Here is a 25,082-nt window from a genome sequence, read left to right on the forward strand (position 1 = left end):
GATTGAGAATCAATCAGTTTAAATCAGATCAATTTAAACCTGAATGATAAAAGTGAACCACATTTAGTGTGTGTGTATATATATGCAAAATGCTGGCAGGGAAAGCGTACATGGAACGACATAACCAAGTGGCGGGCATAGTGTACAGGAACATCTGTGCAGAATATGGACTGGAAGCCCCGAGGTCAAAGTGGGGAACACCCCCAAAGGTGGTGGAGAATGACCGAGCTAAGATCCTGTGGGACCAGATCCAGACAGACAAGATGGTAATGGCGAACCAACCGGACATTGTGGTGGTGGATAAAGAACAGAGGAAAGCCGTTGTGGTGGATGTAGCAATACCAAGTGACCACAACATCAGGAAAAAGGAGAAACTGGAGAAATACCAGGGCCTCAGAGAGGAACTGGAGAAGGCCTGGAAGGTGAAGACCACAGTGGTGCCTGTGGTCATCGGGGCCCTCGGGGCAGTCACCCCCAAACTGGAGCAGTGGCTACAACAGATCCCAGGAACAACATCAGACATCTCAGTCCAGAAATGTGCAGTTCTAGGCACAGCCAAGATACTGGAGGAGAACCTGAAGCTCCCAGGCCTCTGGTAGAGGACCCGAGCTCAGAGGATGAAAGAGACCACCCACGGAGGGTGAGAGGGGAATTTAATTTATATATATATATATATATATATATATATAATTTATATATATATATATATATATATATATATATATATATATATATAATTTATATATATATATATATATATATATATATATATATATATATATATATATATATATATATATATATATATATATAAACGTCAGAGCAAATTTCCGCCATTTATGACTTTTGGAATAATTTAATTTTATCCCTGCCTGCAGTTTGTTCCTGCCAGTGAAGCTGATGAAAACTTTGTATATTTTCAGGATCTCAAGCACTTTGAATTGCCTTGTTGCTGAAAATGTGCTATATAAATAAAATTACCTTACCTTAAGTGAAAAATGTTGACACCATAAAGTATTTTTTCTTTTATTATCCATGTTTTTGATTTAAATATAAAACATCCAGAAACTTTTTACTAAACTATTAAATTAGCAAATTATGAACTTGGCTAAAAACAACATAGATTTTAAAATAAATTTCTCGAGTTTGTTGTGGAGTTTAGACTAATAATATTTTGTAACCTAACAAATTTCTGTATTTTATTGTGAAAGGTTTTCTCTCTTTTATCCATGAGGCCCTGAAGTATGGAGGAATTTTTCTGACATAATCTTGGAGCACACATTTTCAGTCTGAAAGCAGGATTTCATGTCTTTTGTTCTCAAAACTTGTAACGCTGCGCAGGTTGCTACAATCGACACACAGGCACACCTGCTGAAGGAAACAAACGCACGCAGCACTTTCATTCTATTGGCTGAGAGGTTGCCAGGCGACTGTGCCAAAAGTTGTTTTCAGAAGCAAGCAAAGAGTCTGAGCAGAGACTAAGTGTGAGCGCCAGCAGAAGTTTTGAGAAGAAAGACATGAAGTCCTGCTTTCAAAATGAAAATGTGTGCTCTTGGATTATGGCAGGAAAATTCCTCCATAAGGAAGCATTTGTTCTGAAATATCCAGTCCTTCGTCTCTAAGGTGCCAATGTGTGGAGGCTCCGTCCCCTGCAGCTCACTGGTGCGGAGCGCCCTCAGGTGGTTGGCTGCAGCAGCAGGACGGCCAGCAGGTTGCTCTCTGACTCCGCCCACTCCGCCCTCACCTGCAGCCTCACCTGCTCCCCCTGCCGGAGCAGCAGGAGCCCCACCCCGCCCACAGGCCCCGCCCTCTCCACCTGCCGCTGTAGCAGCGTCACCGGAGCCCCGCCCCCTTCGTGGCCCCGCCTCAGCAGGATGTGGGCGGAACCTGGCCTCAGGTCCAAGGTGAGGATGAACAGGTAGAGTCCGTCCAGTGGCGCCGTGAAGAGTCTGGAGTTCTGACCCGGTCCAAAACTGATGGTTCTGACTGATCCACCTACAAACAGCACGGAGACGCCTGATTGGTTGGAGGGGATTGGCTCACCTGAGGAGGAAAGATGATAATGAGGAGGTGAGTTCTGATGCTAGACTGATCAAGTTCTGACTCACCTGGTGACTCCCTCCGACTGCGCTGGCCGCTGCCTCCTCCACCTCCTCCTCCTCTCCCTCCCCTCTTCCTGTCCCTCCTCTTGGTCAGCTCCAGCAGCCGGTCCAGCTGCAGCGTGTCTCCGGACGCCGCCAGCGCCTCAGCGTTGCTGAAGACGTTCTTGAAGACCTTCAGGTGTTCCTCCAGGCCCCTCCGCAGCCAGAGCACCTCCGCCTGCAGCGCCACCTCCCGTCCTGTAGGGGGCACCGCGCTGCTGTTGCAGGAGCAGCTCCGCTCCTCCGCCCGGACCAGCCTCTGCTCCTGCTGCTCCACCTTCCTCTGCAGGTCCCGCAGGCTGTCTGCAGCGCTCTGCTCCGCCTGCAGGAGGCGCTGGTTCTCCCTGAGCGGAGCGCCGCTGTTCCCCCGGCGGCCAGCAGGGGGCCAGGGGGCCTGGTCAGCAGCGGGGATCTCCTCTCTGCTTCCTGGTTATTAATATTCACAAATACTCATTAATATTATCTGAATATATATATATATATATATATATATATATATATATATATATATATATATATATATATATTAGAGGTGTGCCGATCGATCGGTCACCGATCATAATCGGGCCGATTTTCGTGAAAAAGTGCATGCTCGGTGATCGGCGATCATTGTCTCTTTTACCGATACCGATCACCTGCTTCTCATTTCCAGCCTGCCTGTGCAGCTGGTCTCCTCTTTCCTTCACTGCGCAAACGCGCAGCAACAAATCCTAAGCGATGTGGAACTATAACGCACTGAGTGAATGGGGAAGTTTGCGTGTTGTGGGGAAAATTGAAGCAGGTCAAAATGCATCAACACAACGAAGCTAATATGGCATAAAAACAATGAGATACTGGACGGAGTTTGGCTGCATCGAGGCTCACTGCAGTAAAAAAGACATACGGAGGATCAGACAGCAGGTAAAGCAGCGCACAGCTACAAACACTCACCCGGATTAGCATGACGGTCAGAAAGCTAAACAAATAACCTGGAAAATTATTTCAGTCTTCGAGCTGCGATGTCAGACGCTGGTTCTGCTCTCCTGTTGAACCGCTGCTACGCTACAGGTAGTAATATCTGACAGACGGAGCTTCGCTTCTGCTCCACCTGGTAGTGACTCTCACACCGAACCTGCTTAAAGCTGCAGCATCTTAACCTAAAAATACATTTTACCTACGTATTAAAACTTTCGCTGTCCTAACATGAGACAGATAATCTCTGAGAAAAGAACCGATCTCCTCCCTGTTCTGCATAATTACTCCGCTCAGTCAGAAACAGCCAATCAGAACTAATCAGCTAGCCGCCATGCTAACAGGAAGTTTTCATTCAGTAACTCTGGATTGTTTATTGTAATGGAACCTGTTTTTGCCTTTGAATGTTAAGTTTTATACTTGAACTTCTTGGCAATGTTGAGAGGTTTTATTTTGGCTCTTTGCGTTATTTAGCCTCTTCAGAGCCTTCATATGTTATCAGTCTGTTAAAGATAGTATTATCAATAGCAGTACAATTTGCACAAAGCCTGTTTTGTTTAGTTTTCTTCTTGAAAAAAGTTATTAAAAACAAGTGTTTGTCTAAATTAAGGTGAATTCATGGTTCCTTTTTCCACATAATGTAACCGGTAGTGTTTATGATAAAAAAATAATAATTATGTGATCGGTATCGGTGATCGGTATCGGTGTATCGGCCCTCATGGGTGATCGGTATCGGTATCGGCAGGAAAAAACCTGATCGGCACATCCCTAATATATATATATATATATATATATAAATAAATGAAGAGATAAAGCTGGATCAGAGTTTATAATGGAACCAAACTGTCTCCATGGAGATTTTTTCTAAATATTTCTGTTTTATGATCAGTTGGATAAAAATCAAAATAATGTTTATAATTTACAAATATTTGCTGTTCTTTCAATCTACCACCACTAGATGGCGCCAATGGTTCTCTGATCGTACAAATCGGTACCATAGAGCTTCAACAGAACCTCCAAACGGATCAGAACTTTATTTCTGATAGAAATAAATATAATGGAAACAGATTCTGAGTTTAGTTTGATCTGTTCATGTTTTTATTAAAATCATGAACCTTTGTGCTAATTAATGAGTTTGTTTCAGTTAAACATGAAGTTTATTTAAACCAGCAGAGATCTGTCAGTCCTGGTCAGAAGCTACTCCAGGTGATTCCAGGAGATTCCAGGTGATTCCAGGTGACCCTACCTGCTCCTGACTCCTGTAGCTCCGCCTCCTCGCGGCTCTTCAGTCGCTCCTGCAGCTGGCGGAGCTGCTCCTTCAGGGCGGGGACGGAGTGGGCCTCCTGGTCCTGCAGGGGCCACTCCAGGAACTCCAGCACCTCCTCGCCCAGGAGCAGCTGCAGCACGTCGCTGTGCCGGATGGCGTCCTGCAGCAGCGACTGGAAGGACGCGGACAGCATCTTCACCTGCTGGTCCAGCTGGACGTCCTCGTCCTGCAGCACCGACACCGACCTGATGAGCTGGGCCAGGCTGAAGTCCAAGGTTCTGGTTCTGTTCTGCTCCAAGGCCACGGACTGTTTCACCTGTAGGGGGAGCACCAGAGTTACCTTCAGTCTGTAGAACCTCTGATTCCGATTCCGGTTCTCTGAGGTGCGATGAAATTGTAATTTTCAGAACTTTTAAGGACCTGACAGTCCAGTAGACCCGGTTCTGTTGGGACCAAAAATTCAACATTTGATGCATTTACTCTCTGCTGAGTCAAACCAACCTGTTCCCCTCCTTGCCTGTGGGGGCGCTGCACCAAGAACCACTGAAGGAAACGACACAAAAACCTCTGAAGACGCTGAGAGCAACTTCCTTCTTCACCAGATGGAAACAAGATGGAGGCGTCAGATTTTAGCGGTTGGAGGATTTCTCTTTAGGCTAAAGACCAGGTGCCATTTTTGCTGTTAGCGCTAGGCTAACATGTTAGCTTTGGTTGTTTTTACCCAGAATGCCCTGTGCTGTAGTCCACTTCCTGCTTTTGGAGCGGTCTCCGGTCTGCTTGGCGTTCACATTCAAACCAAACCAGAGTTAATTTCAACCGAACCCAGACCGAGGTTTGGAGGGCCAAAGGTCAGAGGTCAGTTAGCGTTCACACCTCACCAACTGAACCGGATCTCTAGACAAGCGGACTGGAGTTGTGTTGAAACGGACTGAACATTACTGGTAGAAATGATGCAGCCTTAGTTGGACGTAATGAGAATCATCTCCTGTAGTTCTATGATCAGAACCAGAACCTCTAAATGAACGAACCTGCTCCAGATCCGCCTGCAGCGCCTCCACCGCCGGCTCCCAGTCGCTGGCTCTGCCCCACAGAGGCCCGCCCACCTCGCTGTTCTCCTCCAGTTCCAGCCTGTTCTGATTGGCCAGCTGTGTGACATTGGCCACACCTCTCTCCAGGTGAGCCACCGCAGCGTTCAGGTCGCCGCATTTGCAGTCGTTGGTTGGGTTGAGGTTGTGGAAATCCTTGTACAGGTTGTCCACATCCTTAGTGTTCTCCCACAGGTCTTTCTCGTAGCGCGTCAAGTTCACCGCCAGCTGCTCCACCAGCCGCTCCACCGTCACCTTGGACTTCTCCACCTCCAGACCCGTCTCCATGAACAGAATCTGGCTTTTCCGCGCCGTCTGGTTGATCAGTTTCTCCAGATTCTTCAGCTGCAGCGCCATCTGCTGGTTGTCGGCTGAAGTGACCTCCACGTCCTCCGTCAGCTCCTCCACCTGCACAGAAACACACCTGGCCTCCAGTCGACATGCTCAGCTCTGATTGGACCAGCTGCTGTCCTGATTGGATGAACCTTGACGGTGTTGTTGACCACCATGTTGTCCAGCCGTGTGATGGCGTCCCACAGGGCCGTGTTGTCGGCTGGGCGTTGGGGGAAGAGCTGGTGGTCCGCAGGGGTCTGGTCCCGGTCCATCTTCATTCCAGCCTGTGTTGCGTTCAGGGCCTGCAGGCAGACCTTGTTCAGAGATTTAAAGTGGTTGGAATAAAATGATTGTGACCACTGATGGTAGTTTCTGACCTGCAGCACCTTCTGCTGGTGCTTCAGCTCCTGGTCCACCTCCACCCTGAAGCTGCTCAGGTTGAGCTGCAGCTCGTCATGCTGGGACCTCAGTCTGCTCTCCGTGTCGCTGCGCCATTCCTGGATCTGCCTGCGGACGTTGCCGATCTGCTGGAACATCCCGTCCAGTTTGGATTCCAGCTTCTCCTGGGCACCTTCCTCCTCCTGAAGCTCCACCCCGTGCCAGCTGACCTTCATCTCTGCCACATCTTGAGACAGCGCCCCCACATGGTGGTGGAGGCGCTCCAGAGAGCGGTTGAAGCCCTCCAGGATGGGGTGCAGTTGGGACAGGACCAGCACCATCATGTCGGGGACGGGGAGGGCTGCAGGGACGTCTGGGTAAGGCAGAACCACATCCTCTACGACTGACGGACACACAGTTTAACACGATCAGCTCTACAGAGACCAAAACATTCAGGGCAGCAAACACAACAGAACATCACAGGATCATCAGCATCAAGACAAATTCTGCTTTTATTCTGGGTAATAAAACAAACAGCGGAGATCCAAGGAGGGACCCCTGAGGAACACCTTCTGGTACTGAAGCTGAGGTACGAATCATTAGCTCCCTGATGAAATCACTCAAAGCTCTTTATGTTTCTAGTAGACACTGATTAGTAGACATCAAGGTGATTGAAACCATTCCTGAGGATTTGATCAGAACTGAACATTACATCAGGAACTCTGGTTAGCATAGCTAATGGCACTTGAACACATGAAGTACTCTGACACTTTTGGTAAGAAGGAAATTCATGATGCTAAAGGATATGAGACACCAATTGATGGTGAAGGGTACTCTGCCATTTCCAAACATCTCCTGGATGATGCATCAGAGCACCAGGAGGCAGAATCTGTCTCAAAGTCTCAAACAAACCTGGGCGGCCGAAGGCAGAAAGCTTCAGAACGGTCTAGAGAAAATAATCAGGTGTCTCGGTTGTACTGAGCGGTTCGGTGCAGGTTGCGAACTGATCCACCTGCAGTCGTAGGACAAAGGTACGGTCCGGAAGGGAGGGGCTACTGGCTACGTTTTGGGTTCAATGAGCTGATGGAGGAAACGCTCTCCTGATTAAACCAAACCGTGTCAGAAACGAGGCGCTGGTGTCCAGAAGGACCCAGGTTCTGCCGGGCCATCGATGGAAATGGAGCAGAATGTCAGAATCTGGAAGATTTAAAGGATCTGCTGGTCCGGGCCGGCGCCGACCCAAAACAAACCTCCCAGTTCAAGGATATGAAGATGATGAGACCAAACCTCAGCACTACCGAGGTCAGAGTTCATCAGGACTATACGTCTCCTAATGAGTTCTGGTTCTGGTTCTGGTGCAGGAGGGACCGAGGCATCCAGTGAAATATATTTGCTTCCTTTCCAGGTCGGTTCTGGTAGGATTTGAGGCCGACCCAGTCTGAGGTTCTGTTGATGACAGAAACAGGTCAGCTCTGACCCGTTTGGACCTGCTGGTTCTGACCGGAACCAGAGGCAGAGAGGTTTCTATCTAAAGCCCGTCTGAGTCATTCAGAACCAACAGAAACTTCTTCCTGTGGGAAGGTCCAAACCTGGCACCTCATGTTTGCAGAGCAGCTTCTCACGCCCACACGGGCCCAACCGGACCCAACCGGGCCCAGCCGGACCTCCCTGGAGACCGGTTCTTAAACGGACCCAGATCCATACCAGGCTCTCCCAGAACCACCCTGCTGGGTCGGCTGTTGGACCAGTCAGACTGAAACCAGAACCTTCTGCAGGTTAAACCACCAGGTTCTGGTTCTGGTTCTGCAGGATGGGAACCTCCAACTGGTTCTGGAGCCAGATTTCTGGAGCTTTCTCCTGCTGATTTCATATAAAAATCTCCGGTTCTGCAAACATCAAGAACCAGAATCAGAACCGACCCGACCCTGGAATCTGTTCTGCTGGTTCTAGACCATTTGGTCCAGATCAGGGCCCGGTTCTCCTCCTCTTCTCCAACACTTGCTTTGTTTCTCCCAGAAAGGTCAAAGGTCACACTGCGACATGAAACCTGGCAGGCACGTGCAGAGGGGGGGGCTAGGGGGGCTTGAGCACCTGCCCCTTTCGCTCCTTGCGCCCAAGGGCCCTTTTGGTCATATTTATTTATTTATTGGTATTATTTCCTAAGCCCTCTTCTGACACATAATAACATGTACTAAAATTATTATTTTTTTTGTTGGGGTTTCTTTGTACAACATAATAAGCCCTCCGGTCACCTTGTTACCTTTGACCTTTTGCCTGTGACTCAGTTGCCTCTCCGCAGTGAGATAAGGCGGCTAACTGGAGCTCAACGTAGCGAACATTCAGATTACAGATCAGTTTTTGGTGAATTAAAATGTTTCTGGTGAATAAAGTGGAGCAGACCTGCTGCTTGTCAGATGACGGAAAACGTTGAAGTCTCGTTTCTGCTTCAGCGGTTTAAGCAGAGAGGTAATGAGATACAACAGACACTGACAGGCCTCTGTCTGCCTTTCTCTGAAGAACTACTGAGGGGAGGAGACAGCCAGGTGAGGAGAAACTGTTCTGATCTATCATTCAGGATTTTTATCACACAGACATTAGGCTGTTGTTGTTGTGCTACTAGCTAGCTGCTAGCTAACGACTTTGCTAGCAAAGCTAGATAACTGAAAGCTTCTTCCCTTTATCGTTAATGATATCAGTCATTCTTCAGTATTGATTATGCAATAGGGGAACATCGCCTGTCCCAAACCGATCATCTCCATAATGGATTTATGTCTAATTTCCTTTGCTGCATAATGTACATTTATTCTGGCGTTAGGTAAATGCATCTAGGAGAATAGCACTTAGATAAAAGTCCAACAAGGATATTCATTTAGAATTAAAAATAACTCACCCTGAATTACCATGATAGATAAAATGTACAACCCCTGGCAAAAAGTATGGAATCACCAGTCTTGGATGAGCACTCATTCAGACATTTCATGCTGTAAAACAAACTCAGATCAAAAACATGATACAATATTAAGGTTGTTCCAAAGTGCAACTTGTTGGCTTTCAGGAACACTCAAAGAAATGAAGAGAAAACATTGTGGAAGTCAGTGAATGATACTTTTATTGACCAAACACAGGGAAATAAATATGGAATCACTCAATTCTGAGGAAAAAAGTATGGAATCATGAAAAACGCATAAACAAAAGACCATTCAAAATACATCACTAGTATTTAGTTACACCACCTTTGGCTTTTATAACAGCTTTCAGTCTTTGAGGCATGGACTTCATGAGTGACAAACAGTATTCTGCATCAATTTGGTGCCAACTCTCTTTGATAGCAGTTGCCAGATCAGCTTTGCAGGTTGGAGCCTTCTTGTGGACCATTTTTTTCAATCTCCACCACAGGTTTTCAATTGGGTTGAGATCTGGACTATTTGCAGGCCATGACATCGACTGAATGTGTCTTTCTTCAAGGAATGCCTTCACTGTTTTTGCCCTATGGCATGATGCATTGTCATCTTAGAAAATTATTTCATCATCACCAAACATCTGTTCAATTGAAGGGATGAGGAAACTGTCCAAAATGTCAATGTAAACTTGTGCATTGATAGAAGAATTAACCACAGTCATCTCCCCAGTGCCTTTGCCTGACATGCAGCCCCATATCATCAAGGACTGTGGAAATTTGGTTGTTTTCTTCAGGCAGGCCTCTTCATAAATCTCACTGGAACGGCACCAAACAAAAGTTCCAGCATCATCATCTTGTCCAATGCAGATTCTTGACTCATCACTGAAGACAACTTTCATCCAGTCATCCACAGTCCATGATTGCCTCTCCTTAGCCCATTGGAGTCTCGTTCTTTTATGTTTAGGTGTCAATGCTGGTTTTCATTTAGCTTTCCTGTATTGAAATCCCATCTCCTTTAGGTGATTTCTTACGGTTCGGTCACATACATTGACTCCAGCTTCCTCCCATTTATGCTTCATCTGTTTAGTTGTACTTTTTCGGTTTTCAAGACAAATGGCCTTAAGTTGTTTGTCTTGACGCTTTGATGTCTTTCTTGGTCTACCAGTACGCTTGGCTTTAACAACCATTCCATGCTGTTTGTATTTGGTCCATATCTTGGATACAGCTGACTGTGAACAGCCCACATCTTTAGCAACCATGCGTGAAGGGTTACCTTCTTCAAGAAGTTTCACAATCCTCTCTTTTGTTTCAAGGGACATTTCTCTTGTTGGAGCCATGGTTCTCGCCACTCCACTTCGTCCAGCAGCCCTCCAAGGTGTCATGACTGCAGGTGTTTTTAACTGCACACTAACGGGCACATCTAATCTGGGGCAGGTGTCCATTTAGGGAAAGGAAATAGAATGGGTGTGTCCTTTTTTTTCTACCTCCAATTTGAGTGATTCCATACTTTTTTCCTCAGAATTGAGTGATTCCATATTTATTTCCCTGTGTTTGGTCAATAAAAGTATCATTCACCAACTTCCACAATGTTTTCTCTTCATTTCTTTGAGTGTTCCTGAAAGCCAACAAGTTGCACTTTGGAACAACCTTAATATTGTATCATGTTTTTGATCTGAGTTTGTTTTACAGCATGAAATGTCTGAATGAGTGCTCATCCAAGACTGGTGATTCCATACTTTTTGCCAGGGGTTGTATGTGATAAAAGTAATTAATGAAGGGAAAAAACTCAACCAGACTTTAAGTTTAGGGTCTGGTTCACAGAGTATGAAGTTAAATTTCCCCCCAATTATTCAATGACTATATATATAAAAAAAAAAAAATTCCCCTCGCACCCTCCGTGGGTGGTCTCTTTCATCCTCTGAGCTCGGGTCCTCTACCAGAGGCCTGGGAGCTTGAGGGTTCTGCGCAGTATCTTAGCTGTGCCTAGAACTGCACATTTCTGGACTGAGATGTCTGATGTTGTTCCTGGGATCTGTTTGAGCCACTGCTCCAGTTTGGGGGTGACTGCCCCGAGGGCCCCGATGACCACAGGCACCACTGTGGTCTTCACCTTCCAGGCCTTCTCCAGTTCCTCTCTGAGGCCCTGGTATTTCTCCAGTTTCTCATGCTCCTTTTTCCTGATGTTGTGGTCACTTGGTATTGCTACATCCACCACAACGGCTTTCCTCTGTTCTTTATCCACCACCACAATGTCCGGTTGGTTCGACATTACCATCTTGTCTGTCTGGATCTGGAAGTCCCACAGGATCTTAGCTCGGTCATTCTCCACCACCTTTGGGGGTGTCCCCCATTTTGACCTCGGGGCTTCCAGTCCATATTCTGCACAGATGTTCCTGTACACTATGCCCGCCACTTGGTTATGTCGTTCCATGTACGCTTTCCCTGCCAGCATCTTGCACCCTGCTGTTATGTGCTGGACTGTCTCAGAGGCCTCCTTGCACAACCTACACCTTGGGTCTTGTCTGGTGTGGTAGATCTGAGCTTCTATTGCTCTGGTGTTTAGGGCCTGTTCCTGGGCGGCCAGGATGAGGGCCTCCGTGCTGTCCTTGAGTCCAGCTTTCTCCAGCCATTGGTAGGATTTCCTGATATCAGCCACTTCAGTTATTTGTCGGTGGTACATCCCATGTAGGGGCTTGTCTTCCCATGATGGTTCCTCCAGCACCTCGTCCTCTGTTCCCCATTGCCTGAGACATTCGCTGAGCACATCGTCCGTTGAGGCTTTGTCCTTGATGTATTTATGGATCTTAGATGTTTCATCCTGGACAGTGGCTCTCACACTCACTAGTCCTCTGCCTCCTTCCTTATGGCTCGTGTACAGTCTCAGGGTGCTGGATTTGGGGTGGAACCCTCCATGCATGGTTAGTAGCTTCCGAGTCTTAACATCCGTGGCCTTCATCTCTTCCATTGGCCAGCTAATTATTCCGGCAGGGTATCTGATTACTGGTAAGGCATAGCTGTTTATTGCACGGATCTTGTTCTTGCCATTGAGCTGGCTTCTCAGGACTTGCCTTATTCGTTGGAGGTATTTGGCTGTGGCTCCTTTCCTTGTGACCTCATCGAGGTTGCCATTTGCTTGTGGTATTCCCAGGTACTTGTAGCTGTGCTCTATGTCTGCTATCGTTCCCTCTGGGAGTGAGACCCCTTCTGTGCGGACGACCTTCCCTCTCTTTGTAACCATCCGGCCACACTTCTCTAGTCCGAATGACATCCCAATGTCAGTGCTGTAGATCCTGGTGGTGTGGATCAGTGAGTCGATGTCTCGCTCGCTCTTGGCGTACAGCTTGATGTCATCCATGTAGAGGAGGTGACTGATTGTGGCCCCATTCTTAAGTCGGTATCCGTAGCCAGTCTTGTTGATGATTTGGCTGAGGGGGTTCAGGCCTATGCAGAACAGCAGTGGGGACAGAGCATCTCCTTGGTATATGCCACATTTGATGGACACTTGTGCAAGCGGTTTGCAGTTGGCTTCAAGGGTGGTTTTCCACAGCCCCATCGAGTTTGCAATGAAGGCTCTTAGAGTCCTATTGATGTTGTACATCTCTAAGCATTCAATGATCCAGGTGTGTGGCATTGAGTCATAGGCTTTCTTGTAATCAATCCAAGCGGTGCACAGGTTGGTGTGTCGGGTTTTGCAGTCTCGGGCGACTGTGTGGTCTACAAGGAGTTGGTGTTTGGCTCATGTATTTATCCATGTGTCCGCTTATCTTAGCCGCTATGATGCCTGACATGAGCTTCCATGTTGTAGAGAGACAGGTTATTGGCCGATAGTTGGATGGGACTGAACCCTTTGAGGGATCCTTCTGGATCAGGATTGTGCGCCCTTCAGTTAACCATTCAGGGTGAGTCCCATTCTGTAGCAGCTGGTTCAGTTGAGCTGCCAGTCGCTCATGGAGGGCAGTGAGTTTCTTTAGCCAGTAGGCATGGATCATGTCAGGCCCTGGTGCTGTCCAGTTTTTCATACCTGAGACTCTTTCTTGGACATCTGCCACAGTGATGGTTACCGGGGCTTGTTCAGGGAAGTTGCTGTGGATCTCGTAGAGAGGTTAGCCACTGTGCCTTGCTGCTGTGGGACGCCTCCCTTTCCCTTTCCAGTATTGTTCAGTCTCCAGCCTTGGTGGGTCTGCTCTGTTGTTAGTACCCTGCCATTGAGAGTACACTTTAGCTGGTTGGGTGGAGAAGAGCCGGTTGTTCTCTCTTGTGTATCTCTTTAGGCGGCTGGCCAAGGCTTGGAGCCTTTGTTTGGCAGTTTCGAGTGCTTCAGGTATGGGCATCTGGCTGTACTTCTTGGGTACTGATCTTTTCATTGCACCCTTAGGAGCTCTGACAGCTGGCTCACTTCCCTCCTTGTTATCTTGATCTTAGCCTCTAACCGTCTTTTCCATGATGGATATTGGGTCTCATGGTTGCTCTTATAGCCGAGCATTTCAAGGATCACTGATGCTGAATTGTATATCAGCTCATTGGTTTCTGTTACGGTGTTGGTAGGGATTGTTCTCAATGCTGCATTCACATCTTCAATGAGACTTTCTGATGGTACTTCACTTGCCTGGTGTTCATTCGGGCCATGATTCTCTCTCTCAGGTCAGTTGCTGTCTCGTTCAGCTTTGATAGTTCGTTCATTACTGGGGCTGCATACCCAGTCTCGGGGTGGGGAGTAGTTAACTCCCCCCTGACCTTACCTTTGGGCTCCTCCCTTATGCCGTAGCATTTGTGTTGTACCTCGTCAATCTCAAGTTGTGATAGCAGTTGCCGTTTGCGGATGTTGGAGCACTGAGCTACTAGTTGTTTGGCAGTCATTGTAGACTGTGGGTGTCGAAGTAACCATTCCACCCTCAGTCTTTGCATGTAACCCCTCTGACTAGGGTTACTTGAGTAGTAGCATTCCAACAGATCCATGTTTTCGTCTCTCGCCCATTTCCGTCTTGTTCCAGTAGCCCATTTTTCATCAAGGTGCTCTGGTTCCCCAGCACCTGACGCAGACCTTGTTTGGCCGGGCGACGTCTGAGCCGGCATGTCATGCTTATCAGTGTCTCTCATGGTATGAGGTAGGCTATATAGCTCCAAGGGTCTTGCCTAGGGACCCACACTGCATAGCTCAATTGCACTGTTGTAACTTGCCCCAACCTGGATTCGAACCCCGGTCTCCCAGGTGGTAGACTGGTGTCTTACCCACTGAGCTATACAGTCAGCTATATATATATATATATATATGTATATATATATATATATATATATATATGTGTATATATGTATATATATATATATATATATGTGTATATATATATATGTATATATATATATATATGTGTATATATGTATATATATATATATGTATATATATGTATATATATATATGTATATATATATATGTATATATATATATGTATATATATATATATATATATATATATATATAATAACCTCAGTTAAGTAAAATAAAATTGTAATCAAAACTTTTGGATTTGTAATGATTCCTTTTTTTAAAAACAAAAAGTTTTGTTTAAAAACTTTTCTTAAATTAAATAACTCATTTTTGTCTTGTGAACTTAAAAAGTTATTTGCCAAACAAACTTTTATTTGCACACATCAGGAATCTTGTGTTGTGATTTTAGGCCCCGCCCACGACATCATGTGAGAATCACAGCAAAACTTTGAGTCACAAATAAAAACTTAGATTAGCAAGAAAAGATTTATGACATGAGCAAATAAGTTTGTTTGGCAAATAATTTTTCACTTCATGAGACAAAAATGTGTGATTTTAATTTTAAGAAAAGTTTTTAAAGCTAAACTCAGTGGGTTTTCTCATGGTGACATGCATTAACAATTTAATATTTGCTTTTGTTCTTTTTTCTGCAGTTCCAGTTAAAGTTTGATGCAGCTCTGCTTTCCTGAATGAACCATCTTCATCTCCACTGCAGCAAACAGGCAGCTCTGTTTTATAGATTAGTCACTAAAAGGCTGCATTGGGCCTTGTTTATATTTTTAATAGTGTAATTCTGTAAAGACTAAATATGTCTGGTGGTCCAGCTCTGATTTACATTTCTTGCTAAATTGCGGGTTTGAATATTGCAAAACTTTCTTATAACAAAATAGACCTGCAGAAAGAAATGACTAATAAAATATCTTACATATACATAGTTGTATGATCTATATAGGGATTTTCCTTAGCTTTGATTGTACATGTCACAATTTTGTTATTATTGTTTATTAAACTCTGAAAGCTGAGTGGTTTGTTCATATTCTGTCCTAGAAGGCGGTTAGATGGGCCCTTTTTTTTGAGCACCTGCCCCTTAGTGGTCTCTGCACGGCCCTGAAACTGGTCCAATTGGATCGGGTCAGGCAGAACCTGAACTCTCCAGGAGAACCAGAATGATGGTGGGCAGGCAGTGAGGTCAAAGGTCACAGAGGACATGTGGGAAACAGGAAGTGAGGGTGTGATATCATCGATGGTCATGTGACATCAGTTAAAACATTCCTCTGGTTCTGGTTCTGGTCTCACCCTGAGACGGGCTCCCAGGCGGCGGCCGGTTCTGATTCTGGTGGTAAGCCGGGTGGTGCTGGTGGTGAGTGGGGGGGTTTCCTGGGTGGGCGGAGCCGTGGGGGTCGGTGAAGGTCGTCTGATGGTCGTTCTGCTCCCGGTCCGGGTCGGCCCGACGCTGAAGTCCAGCTGGGCCACCTGAAACAGAGCAGAGTTCTGCTTCATTAATGGGTTTGGGTCAGAACATCCCAGAAACGGGTCACCAGAACCGGTTCAGATGAAATATAAAAAGGTTCTGGTTTAAAATTCTAATAAATGTTTCATATCTTCTTCTGTGGTGGAGAAACACGAGGTCCATCAGAACCGCAGCAGAACCTCTCAGAGTATCTAATATTTGATCCATTTTATTTGGGCTTCAGCACAAAACTTTATTTTGACTGAAATTAAAACAGAAAGGAAAATCAGTCAAGTTCAGATTTTATTTGCTATTAAATTATTTAAATTTGATGACATCACTTTAGCTCCGCCCACCGAGAACAAAGCCAAGGGTTCCTGGGGTAAAACTTTCAAACCATCTCTAAAAACAAATAATTTCAAAATATATTTTCTAAGTATTACAGGAAGTCTTTGCCACCAAACAGGAAGTGGCTACTGAATGAGCCGATTTATCGTAATGTGAACGGTAATACTGCCGCCTAGTGGTGAGGTGCGGTATGACGGGCGATGTGAAACCGAACTTCGAGGTTTAATGACCAAAACAAATAAAATTCAGTTTATCATGATAAATAATCCTTATTCTATCTGAGTCAGGATCTGCTACCATGAAGTCTTATCTGCCGGTTTTAGTTCCATCTTCATGAGTCGAACCGCAGAGAGGAAGAGGAGGACGAGGAAGAGCGCTGGACTGGATTTATTAACTCAACCAGGCAGAACCAAACCTTTGAGGCTCCAGGGAAACATCTAGAACAGCAGCTCTATAGATCTACAGTAACAGATTCTGGTGTCACGTTTTAAGGATTTATTCATTATTTGTTATTTTTTATCACAGATTTAAGTAAAGAGAAGAAGAAATCAGAGGAAGAATCGAGAACCAGACCGGACCGAACCGGGTCTCACTGTAGGACTGCAAACATCTCAACTCTGATGAAATCAACAGGAAACCGACCAGAACCTCAACGTCCTCCAAGGGAGGTTCTGGTTCTGCCTTTAGCGTGTTATTTCTGCGGTTCTGGTTCTGGTTCCAGCGTGCTCTTCCTGCAGTTCCTCTCATTGTCTGCTGGGAGCTCGGCCCACAGGAAGCAGCTTGAATCAGAGGCGTGGTGGGAGCGGACCCGACCCGACCGGAACCGACCGGGCCGGACCGTGTGGAGGTGAGGCAGCTCTGCTTTGTTGCGCTCTAAAGGTCAGAGGTCTATTTTAGTGTTTGGTTCCCAGGGGGTAGAAATACTGCCGTAAACAACCGGACCCCTCAGAACCAGAACCAGAACCAGAACACAGGACCCAGCCTGGAGGAGGAAGCGGCTTGTCTCTGAGTCAAAGATGGCGGCAAAAAACTAACTAGAAAACAAAAACATGGCAGCAGGTTTCTGAGTGAAGCTCAGAGCTCCAGCTGGTCACTGCTGGGCACGGCAGAGGCAGCAGGGTGATGGGGGACTGGTCTGTCTGTAGCTGGTAGAAGCAGCAGAGTCACTGATCTGCCTCCAGAATCAAACTCCACCCGTATGAGCTGCTCTGACTTTACAACCAAACGCACCCAGCAGCTTCCTCTGACCTCAAGACGTTTCCTCCCGTCTCTGCTCAGTGTGTGTGTGTGTGTGTGTGTGTGCGTTTGTTTGTGATACCTTGTGGGGACGATTTTCCTGACATATACTACGTTGTGGGGACCAATTGCTCCTCGTGGGGACCGGAGCCTGGTCCCCACGAGGGGAAACCCTGTTTATGGGTCAGGGGTCAGAGTTAGGGCTAAGGTATGAATTGAGTTTTGGTTGGTTAGGGTTAGGAAAAGGGTAAAGGTCAGGTTTAGGCTGTAGAAATGAATGGAAGTCAATGGAAAGTCCCCACAAAGATAATCAGACAAACGTGTGTGTGTGTGTGTGTGTGTGTGTGTGTGTGTGTGTGTAGGGGGGATGGAACGGGTCAGAACAACCCGACCTGGTTCTGAGAGGAAGCCGGCCTCTCAGAGACACTTCAGTTTCTGTTTTCTTTTATCCTTAAATCTGTTCTGAACTTTTGGTCTCTGTGCAGAAACGTGGACCTGGTTTCTCCTGTAGTTTGCTTGGGTCGCATTTTCCAGTTTTATGTTTTTTGAACTTACACATCACAGTATTTGCTGCAGATCTGGTCGTCCAGTTAACCAGTTTCACAAATTGGACATTTTTATTTCTCGGTGGTTTTCCAGTCCAGGTTCAAAGATGAAGAAACCACAACTTTATAAATCAAAATATTCAGTTTTATTCCAGTCTCAGCATCAGAACGTCTTCAGTCTGCCCTCAAACTTTACTTTTCTTGGAAATGTTCCCACATCAGAGGGAAAATCCTCTCTGGCAGCTGCTGCAGCGGCAGCGGCGGCGACCTCTGCTGCTGCAGCGGCAGCAGCGGTGGCCTCTGCTGCTGCAACGGCAGCGGCGGCGACCTCTGCTGCCGTAGCGGCAGCGGCGGCGACCTCTGCTGCCGCAGCGGCAGCGGCGGCCTCTGCTGCCGCAGCGGCAGCGGCGGCGGCCTCTGCTGCAGCAGCGGCAGCAGAGGCGGCAGCGGCGGCAGCGGCGGTGGCGGCGGCCTCTGCTACAGCAGCGGCAGCAGCGGCGGCGACCTCTGCTGCCGCAGCGGCAGCGGCGGCCTCTGCTGCCGCAGCGGCAGCGGCGGCGGCCTCTGCTGCAGCAGCGGCAGCAGAGGCGGCAGCGGCGGTGGCGGCGGCCTCTGCTACAGCAGCGGCAGCAGCGACCTCTGCTGCAGCAGCGGCAGCAGCGGCAGCAGCGGCAGCAGCGGCCTCTGCTGCAGCAGCGGCAGCAGCGGCGGCGGCCTCTGCTGCAGCACTGCTTTGACTGACTGAGCTTCGGTTCCTTCGTCTTCAGAAACGTCAACAGCAAAGCGTTAAGCTGCTAAAAGCTCCAAAACGCCATCAGACGTTTTTACACATGAATTTATGGTTTATTAATTGATTATTTGTTTATCCTGCTTGTTGTTGTTCTGGACCGGTTCCGTTCCGGTTCTCTGATCTCACCTTCCTGGTCGCAGTTTGGACCTCCGTGACCCGGACAGCAGCGCCACACCAAGGTCGTGACCTCTTTCTGCTTCTGGCAGCCGGGCCGGAACCGGTACCTGAACAGAACCCTGAAGTTAATTCACTGGTTTAACCCTCCTGAGGGGTCAAAGGTTAACTATTGCTTATATTATCAGGTTTGATTTGTGTTAAATTAATAATTGATCCTCCAACCAGCAGAGCTTTTACCGGCTGGCACCGACCCAACAGAACAAGTCCTCAGAGGTTCTGGTCCATATTGCCACTGAACCGCTGCAGGGCTCATGGTTGAAAGATCACAACTTCCAGAGCCACAGAGGTTCTGTTGGACTGAGATCCAGAACCAGATCTGAGAGGTTCTGATCTTTGCCTTAAGGAACCTGGTTCTGCTGGCACCGGTCCACTGTGGTCAGGTTCTGATGGGTCCAAAGAGAAGATTCCCCCACAGAATGATACCACTTCCACCAGTCCGACCCATTGACCTCAGCCAGGATGGATCCATGATGGTTCCACCAGGTTCTGACCCGACCAGTCACATTCATCACACACTCTGCCTGTGCTTTGTATCTTAGTTGTTTTATTTTTTATATTTTTAATATGCAATAAAGTTTTAAAAACTTTTTTTCTCCACTCTCAGACTGAATGTCAGCCAGCCCCTGACTGGCTGATTCCCTGTTAGCGTTAATAAGCGAGGGAACAGGCGTACCTAATAAAGTGGCCGGTTGCATGGTGAACACACACACACTGGTAAAAGCGACTCACGTGGCCCTTTGGCAACCAAGCGACCCGCGGGGACAGGGACTCTGGTTCTGGACATGTCTCCGTGTTTTACACTCCTCAGCCACCAGCTGCACACTCTTCCTCACGAAGACGCACCAGTTCCTGAAACACACACACACACACACACACACACACACACACACACACACACACACAGTCAGGATAATGTACGGTTTGTTTCAGGATCTCTGGTTCTGTTTGGGACCATGTTCTGATCCACTTCAGAATAAACTCATTAAGTTGTGTTGTTTCGCTTCCAGCCCAGAGTGTTTGTGTTTCTGCTCATTGAATCCAGGTTTTGCTCGAACTCTGTGATGTTTGAGGTTTTCCTCCTCCAGTTCAGCTCAAAGCTTCTGGATCATCACATCTGAAGCTCTTTAATCAGTCAAACAAATAGGAATGTTCTGTTGGTAACAATTAGAACATTTAGTTCTGCATTTAGAAGCAAAATGTCCCAAACTTCCTCTAGACGTTGGATCTGTTTGATCTGCTGGGATCCTGCAGGACCTTTTTAGATATGCCGTTCTTCATCTGCAGCTCCCATCATCATCATCTTCATCATGTTTAACAATCTCCAGCTGATCTGAGATCAGTGAAGCTTTGTTAGATTTCTGTCTTCAGATTGAATCAGAGGTGATAAATCTGTTGCGGAACATCTGTGGTTCTGACTGCTGATGTGACCCAGCTGGGAGCGATGCCTGCAGCTGATTGGTCGCTGCGTCCGCTCTGTGTTTGGTTTGGATGTTTATCTTGGGGTTTCCTGACAAAACGCGCCTCATGTTTCCCAACCAGCTCAGTGTTTGTGGAAGTTCTCCGGCTCCTTTCTGGCTCCTACTGAGCTGTTTTTAACCCTGCAGGAGTTCCAGATGTTTGCTGAGATTTATCTGGATTCATCTGAATCAGAAGTTCCTCAGATCCAGCCTGAAGGGAGCAGATGTTCTGCTCCCTTCAGTTGGTTCTCCTGGTGAACCAACATGGCCGCCGTGAAGATCTGAACCTGAACAGCAGACTCCAGGTTCCTCCTGATCCGACCCGAGGCCCAGAAAACAGACACATTTCTGTCCCATTGTTCCAACATGTGGGCACACTGCTGAAACTCCTTCAGTCACTTCCTGTTGTGTCATTTCCTAATGAGTCACTTCCTGTGCAGAGCTATGGGGGTCATGTTTCAACCTCAGAGAATCTGGAACTTCCTCAAAACTTTCCCTCACTTCATCTTATCGTTTCTCAGAGTGTTTATGGAGTTTTCCCGGAGCTCAGTGAGGAACGCTGGGAACATGGAGTTGAATCGGGAATGAAGCCATCAGTTAAAGACGCAGGACGCGTTCCTGTTCCCAGACTGATGAAAGTCTTGTTGTGGTTCTGGTTCAGTGATGATCAGCTGGCAGGTTGCAGTAAAATGTGGAGTAAAAACTGAAGCTTGGTTCTGATTGGTTGGTCCGTCTGATGACACAAACGTTTAATATCAGATCTTTCCTCTGCTGCAAAGCAAACAGCAGCTCATGAGTTTTAGCTCAGTTTGGACCAAACCTCCTCCAACCTGTCAGTTTAACTTTAACACACTTCTCTGCTGTTTCTGTTCCTCATTGCTGCATTTATACAGCATACACTGTAAAAATCTAATGTAGTTTAATCTAAATGAGCAAGTCATGAAAATCTCATAATGACTGGGAAAATAAAATGATTAAATGTGATTAACTGAACACATGACCTCTATCTTTAAAGACTTAGCTACTTAATAACTTGATAATCAGATTGATTTGTTTTGACTCTAATGCTGCCTGGCTGCAGCATTACGATTACGTTACCATAAATGAGTCAACATGTTCTAATTAAATACATTTTCACTGGCATATCTCAACCCCACCCAGGAGAAGAGTGAAGCCGGTTGGGACGCGGCGTCCATGTTGGAGCAGAGGCAGCCATTTTTCTTTCAGATGCATTAATTAATCCTACACCTATCGATACTTACAGTTCTTTGAACACCTAATTGTTAGTTTTCCTCATCCCAGTTATAAATCACTAAAATCAATCTTTAGATCAGATCTCAGACTCATTTTCTGATTTATTGGTAAATCAGACACCAATAAATCATGTTAAAGTTACTGTGAGAACTTTAGCATTAATGTTGACACTGATGGACTAAATGTAGCTTTAGCCTGGATTGGTTTCACTCAGAGTTCACGGTTCGACGCTCTCCGATGGTCGGACTCCAGACGCTGACGCTGTAAATCAGTCATTCCCCATAATGCTTTGCAGTCTGATATTTTAATACTGAGTCATTTCAACTGTTTTCCAAACCTGGGAAGAAACTGGGATCAATTGAAATGTATGATGATTGAACTGAAACAGCTTTTTAGGTGAAGAGTCTCAACATGGCGCGATGTGGAGGAACTGAACCAGGCTGGGAAGAAACAAGACCGGTTCTGTTGGGTTCAAGGGTGCAACATCGACCTGGTTCTGCTTTGAGACTGGTTCTGCTGGGATCAGAGGTGGAACAGCAGGTGGTCTGGTCAGAACCTGGAGCTGTCTCTCGTAACTTGGACCAGAGTTTTTCTGTGCGATCCCAGCTGATCTTACTGGGAAACTGGGAACATTTCATCTGAGAATGGCCGCCTCCCCGTCCATCTCCCTCCAGCCAGTAGCTCCTGCTCTGAATGCCGGGTTTTCTTGCAGCTCAGAGGGTCACTGAAGGTTAAAACCAACAGATTTATGAAAACTTTGGATTGTTTGAGGATGAATTTTGTCCTGCAGCTCATTTTTCATGTTGATATTTCAACACAAAAGCCTCCAGAGAGAAAGACCTCAGACTGAGAAGTGGCCTTCCTTTGGCTCCTTGGCCCTTTAAACCATTTCTCCTCCATGTTTCCTGTCCCTGTTTCCTCCTAACCCTCGTCTCTCTGACGTAATGGCTGCTGGACGTTTGGTTTGCTGCGAGTCTCATCTGAGGTCAGGTCTGGTCCAAGTTCCTCCAGAACGCCACGTTTTCTCCTCCATAAGAAAAACATCAAATGTTTCTGATTCCATTTCATCAGAGCTACATGGTGACCTTTGACCTCTGAACCACAAAATATCCCCCCCCCCCGAGATAAAACTGTTGAAGCCTGCTTCCCATTAGAGCTCCCCATGAAGCCATTGGTGTGTGTGTTACTATGTGTGTGTTACTATGTGTGTGTTACTATGTGTGTTACTGTGTGTGTGTGTTACTGTGTGTGTGTGTGAGTGACTGTGTGTTACTGTGTGTGTGTGAGTGACTGTGTGTGAGTGACTGTGTGTGACTGTGTGTGTGTTACTGTGTGTGTGTTACTGTGTGTGTGTGTTACTATGTGTGTGTTACTGTGTGTTACTGTGTGTGTGTGTTACTGTGTGTGTGTGTTACTATGTGTGTGTTACTGTGTGTTACTGTGTGTGTGTGTTACTGTGTGTGTGTGTTACTGTGTGTGTGTTACTGTGTGTGTGTGAGTGACTGTGTGTGTGAGTGACTGTGTGTGTGTGTTACTGTGTGTGTGTTACTGTGTGTGTGTGTGTTACTGTGTGTGTGTGTGAGTGACTGTGTGTGTGTTACTATGTGTGTGTGTGTGTGTGTGTGTGTGTTACTGTGTGTTCGTTATCAGGACTCTGCAGCAAACTGAAACAATAGGAGTCGCTGACATTAGGTAACTACTCCCTTTATCTGCAGACAGCCGGCTGGTGAAAGACCCCGGGCTGCCCTCAGTGCCCGTCTGAAATTACCTCACTCTGATCACAATTACCCCCCACACCCCTCCTACTTGCCCCCCCCAGCAGGATAATAAAGTTATTAAAACATGTTATGGATTTAGACCAGTGTTTCCCATCCCTGGTCCTGCATGTCTCATATGTTTCCCTGCTTTAATGCACCTGCAGTTCAACAAACACCTGTTAATTGAAATCACCTGGTGAAGCAAGGAAGCAGCTACAACATGCAGGACAGCGACAGCGAGCCTGGAGGACCAGGGCTGGGACAGGATGAATTTAAAAATGATTAAACAGCTGCTAGAACCAAACGGAACCAATCAGAACCCAACAGAACCCAACAGAACCAATCAGAACTCAACAGAACCCAACAGAACTCAACAGAACCAATCAGAACCAAACAGAACTCAACAGAACCCAACAGAACCAAACTCTACATGAGGTCTACCTATGTGGCCCGGTTCTGGAGGTCCAATCAGCAGCAATAAAGCCTCTAAATCTGGGGCGGCTCTGGTCAGAAACTCACCCGGTTCTGACTGGAGAAATCCCAGTTCCTGCTGGCAGGAGGGTCTCCGTCACAAACCCTCCTCTTCCTCCCTCCTCCTCTTCCTCCACCCCAGGGTCCCGCGCTCTCACCTCGCAGTGAGCGCTCACCAGTAAACCCAGAACAAGCACCAGTTCTCCCACTGTCGTCATGTCTGCTGGCCGTGTGAAGCCAGACCAGAACCACAGCTGCTTTTAAAGAGGAGGAGGAGGAACAGGAGGAGGAGGAAGAGGAGGAGGAGGAACAGGAGGAGGAAGAGGAGGAGGTTGTGCCTCCTGGTGGGATTTACTGATCAGCAGTAAATCCCACCAAATATGAACCTAAAGCAAATATTGTCTTCAAACAGCAGAACTCCTGAATTAATTCTTCCAGTCAATCATCACAGAACGTTCAGCTCCTGATCTGAGTCTTTTTTTCTGCCAGGATCCTGATGACGTCACTTTTCCTGGTTTATTTTTCCTCATGCTGCGCCGCTTGAACAGCTCTGGCGCCCCCCAGTGGTGCAGCCGTTACATCGCCTCTTTCTGCTCACTGGATCCAGAACCAGAAACTCTTTGATGCCAGTTTTGTACTGTGACTGAAAACTGAAATACTGTAAATGTAAAGCAAGTAAAATCAGAGAATAAGAAAGTAAGTAAGTAAAAATAAGAAAACTCTGTTACAGTAAAAGAAATTGTCATTTTTACTGAACCTCATTTGGATCCAGGCAAAGAGCGACACAGACATGGCTGCTGCCAGCATGCCTAGGTGGGCCCCATGTGGGGAAAAGGAGGGCAGACTATATGGGTCCCATATGGGTTTGCCCATGTAGGGCCAGAGCCCACATGGGCCCTGCATGGGCCCTATATGGTGGTGGCCCACATGGGTTTGTCCATTTAGGGCCCATGTGGACTCTGGCCCTACATGGGCAAACCCATGTGGGACCATCGTGGAACCCGCGGACAAACCCATATGGGACCCATATATCAGCCCTCCTTTCCCCCACATGGGGCCCACCTAGGCATGCTGGCTGGGGCTGATCTGTGATTGGTGGATTAGAGTGACCTCTGACCCCCTCAGGCTGAGCCAGGTGCTGCAGAGGATTCATACTGATGTTGGATTAATAAAATTAGAATTAAATCCGTGCTGTTTCTTTAAAAGTGAGGAAAATGAGTGAAACAGAGAAGAAACGGTTCATCGATGTGGAAGAGTCGCTTTCTGCTCTGCTGAGAAAC

General features: G+C 46.9%; 1 protein-coding gene across 2 annotated transcripts; it reads right to left on the bottom strand.

Moving 5' to 3' along the window:
* Window positions 1-844: 844 nt before the first annotated feature.
* On the bottom strand, window positions 845-24,039 carry mmrn2a (multimerin 2a). 2 transcript variants are annotated; one of them, XM_088013348.1, is made up of 10 exons: window positions 23,851-24,039; window positions 19,593-19,712; window positions 18,813-18,910; window positions 15,614-15,790; window positions 6,155-6,558; window positions 5,930-6,079; window positions 5,388-5,852; window positions 4,339-4,675; window positions 2,109-2,567; window positions 845-1,995 (listed from the first exon to the last, which is right to left on the bottom strand). In XM_088013348.1, exons 1-10 carry the CDS (start codon window positions 24,018-24,020, stop codon window positions 1,676-1,678), a joined length of 2,700 nt encoding a protein of 899 aa, XP_087869474.1. In that variant the 5' UTR covers window positions 24,021-24,039; the 3' UTR covers window positions 845-1,675. The 2 variants fall into 2 exon arrangements, with proteins under 2 accessions (XP_087869474.1, XP_014827186.2); XM_014971700.2 differs by having other exon boundaries at window positions 845-2,043.
* Between the last annotated feature and the right edge of the window lie 1,043 nt (window positions 24,040-25,082).

This window comes from Poecilia mexicana, unplaced genomic scaffold, assembly GCF_051168715.1.
Source record: "Poecilia mexicana isolate PSO_F unplaced genomic scaffold, ASM5116871v1 scaffold_15, whole genome shotgun sequence".
Classification (NCBI taxonomy): Eukaryota; Metazoa; Chordata; class Actinopteri; order Cyprinodontiformes; family Poeciliidae; genus Poecilia; species Poecilia mexicana.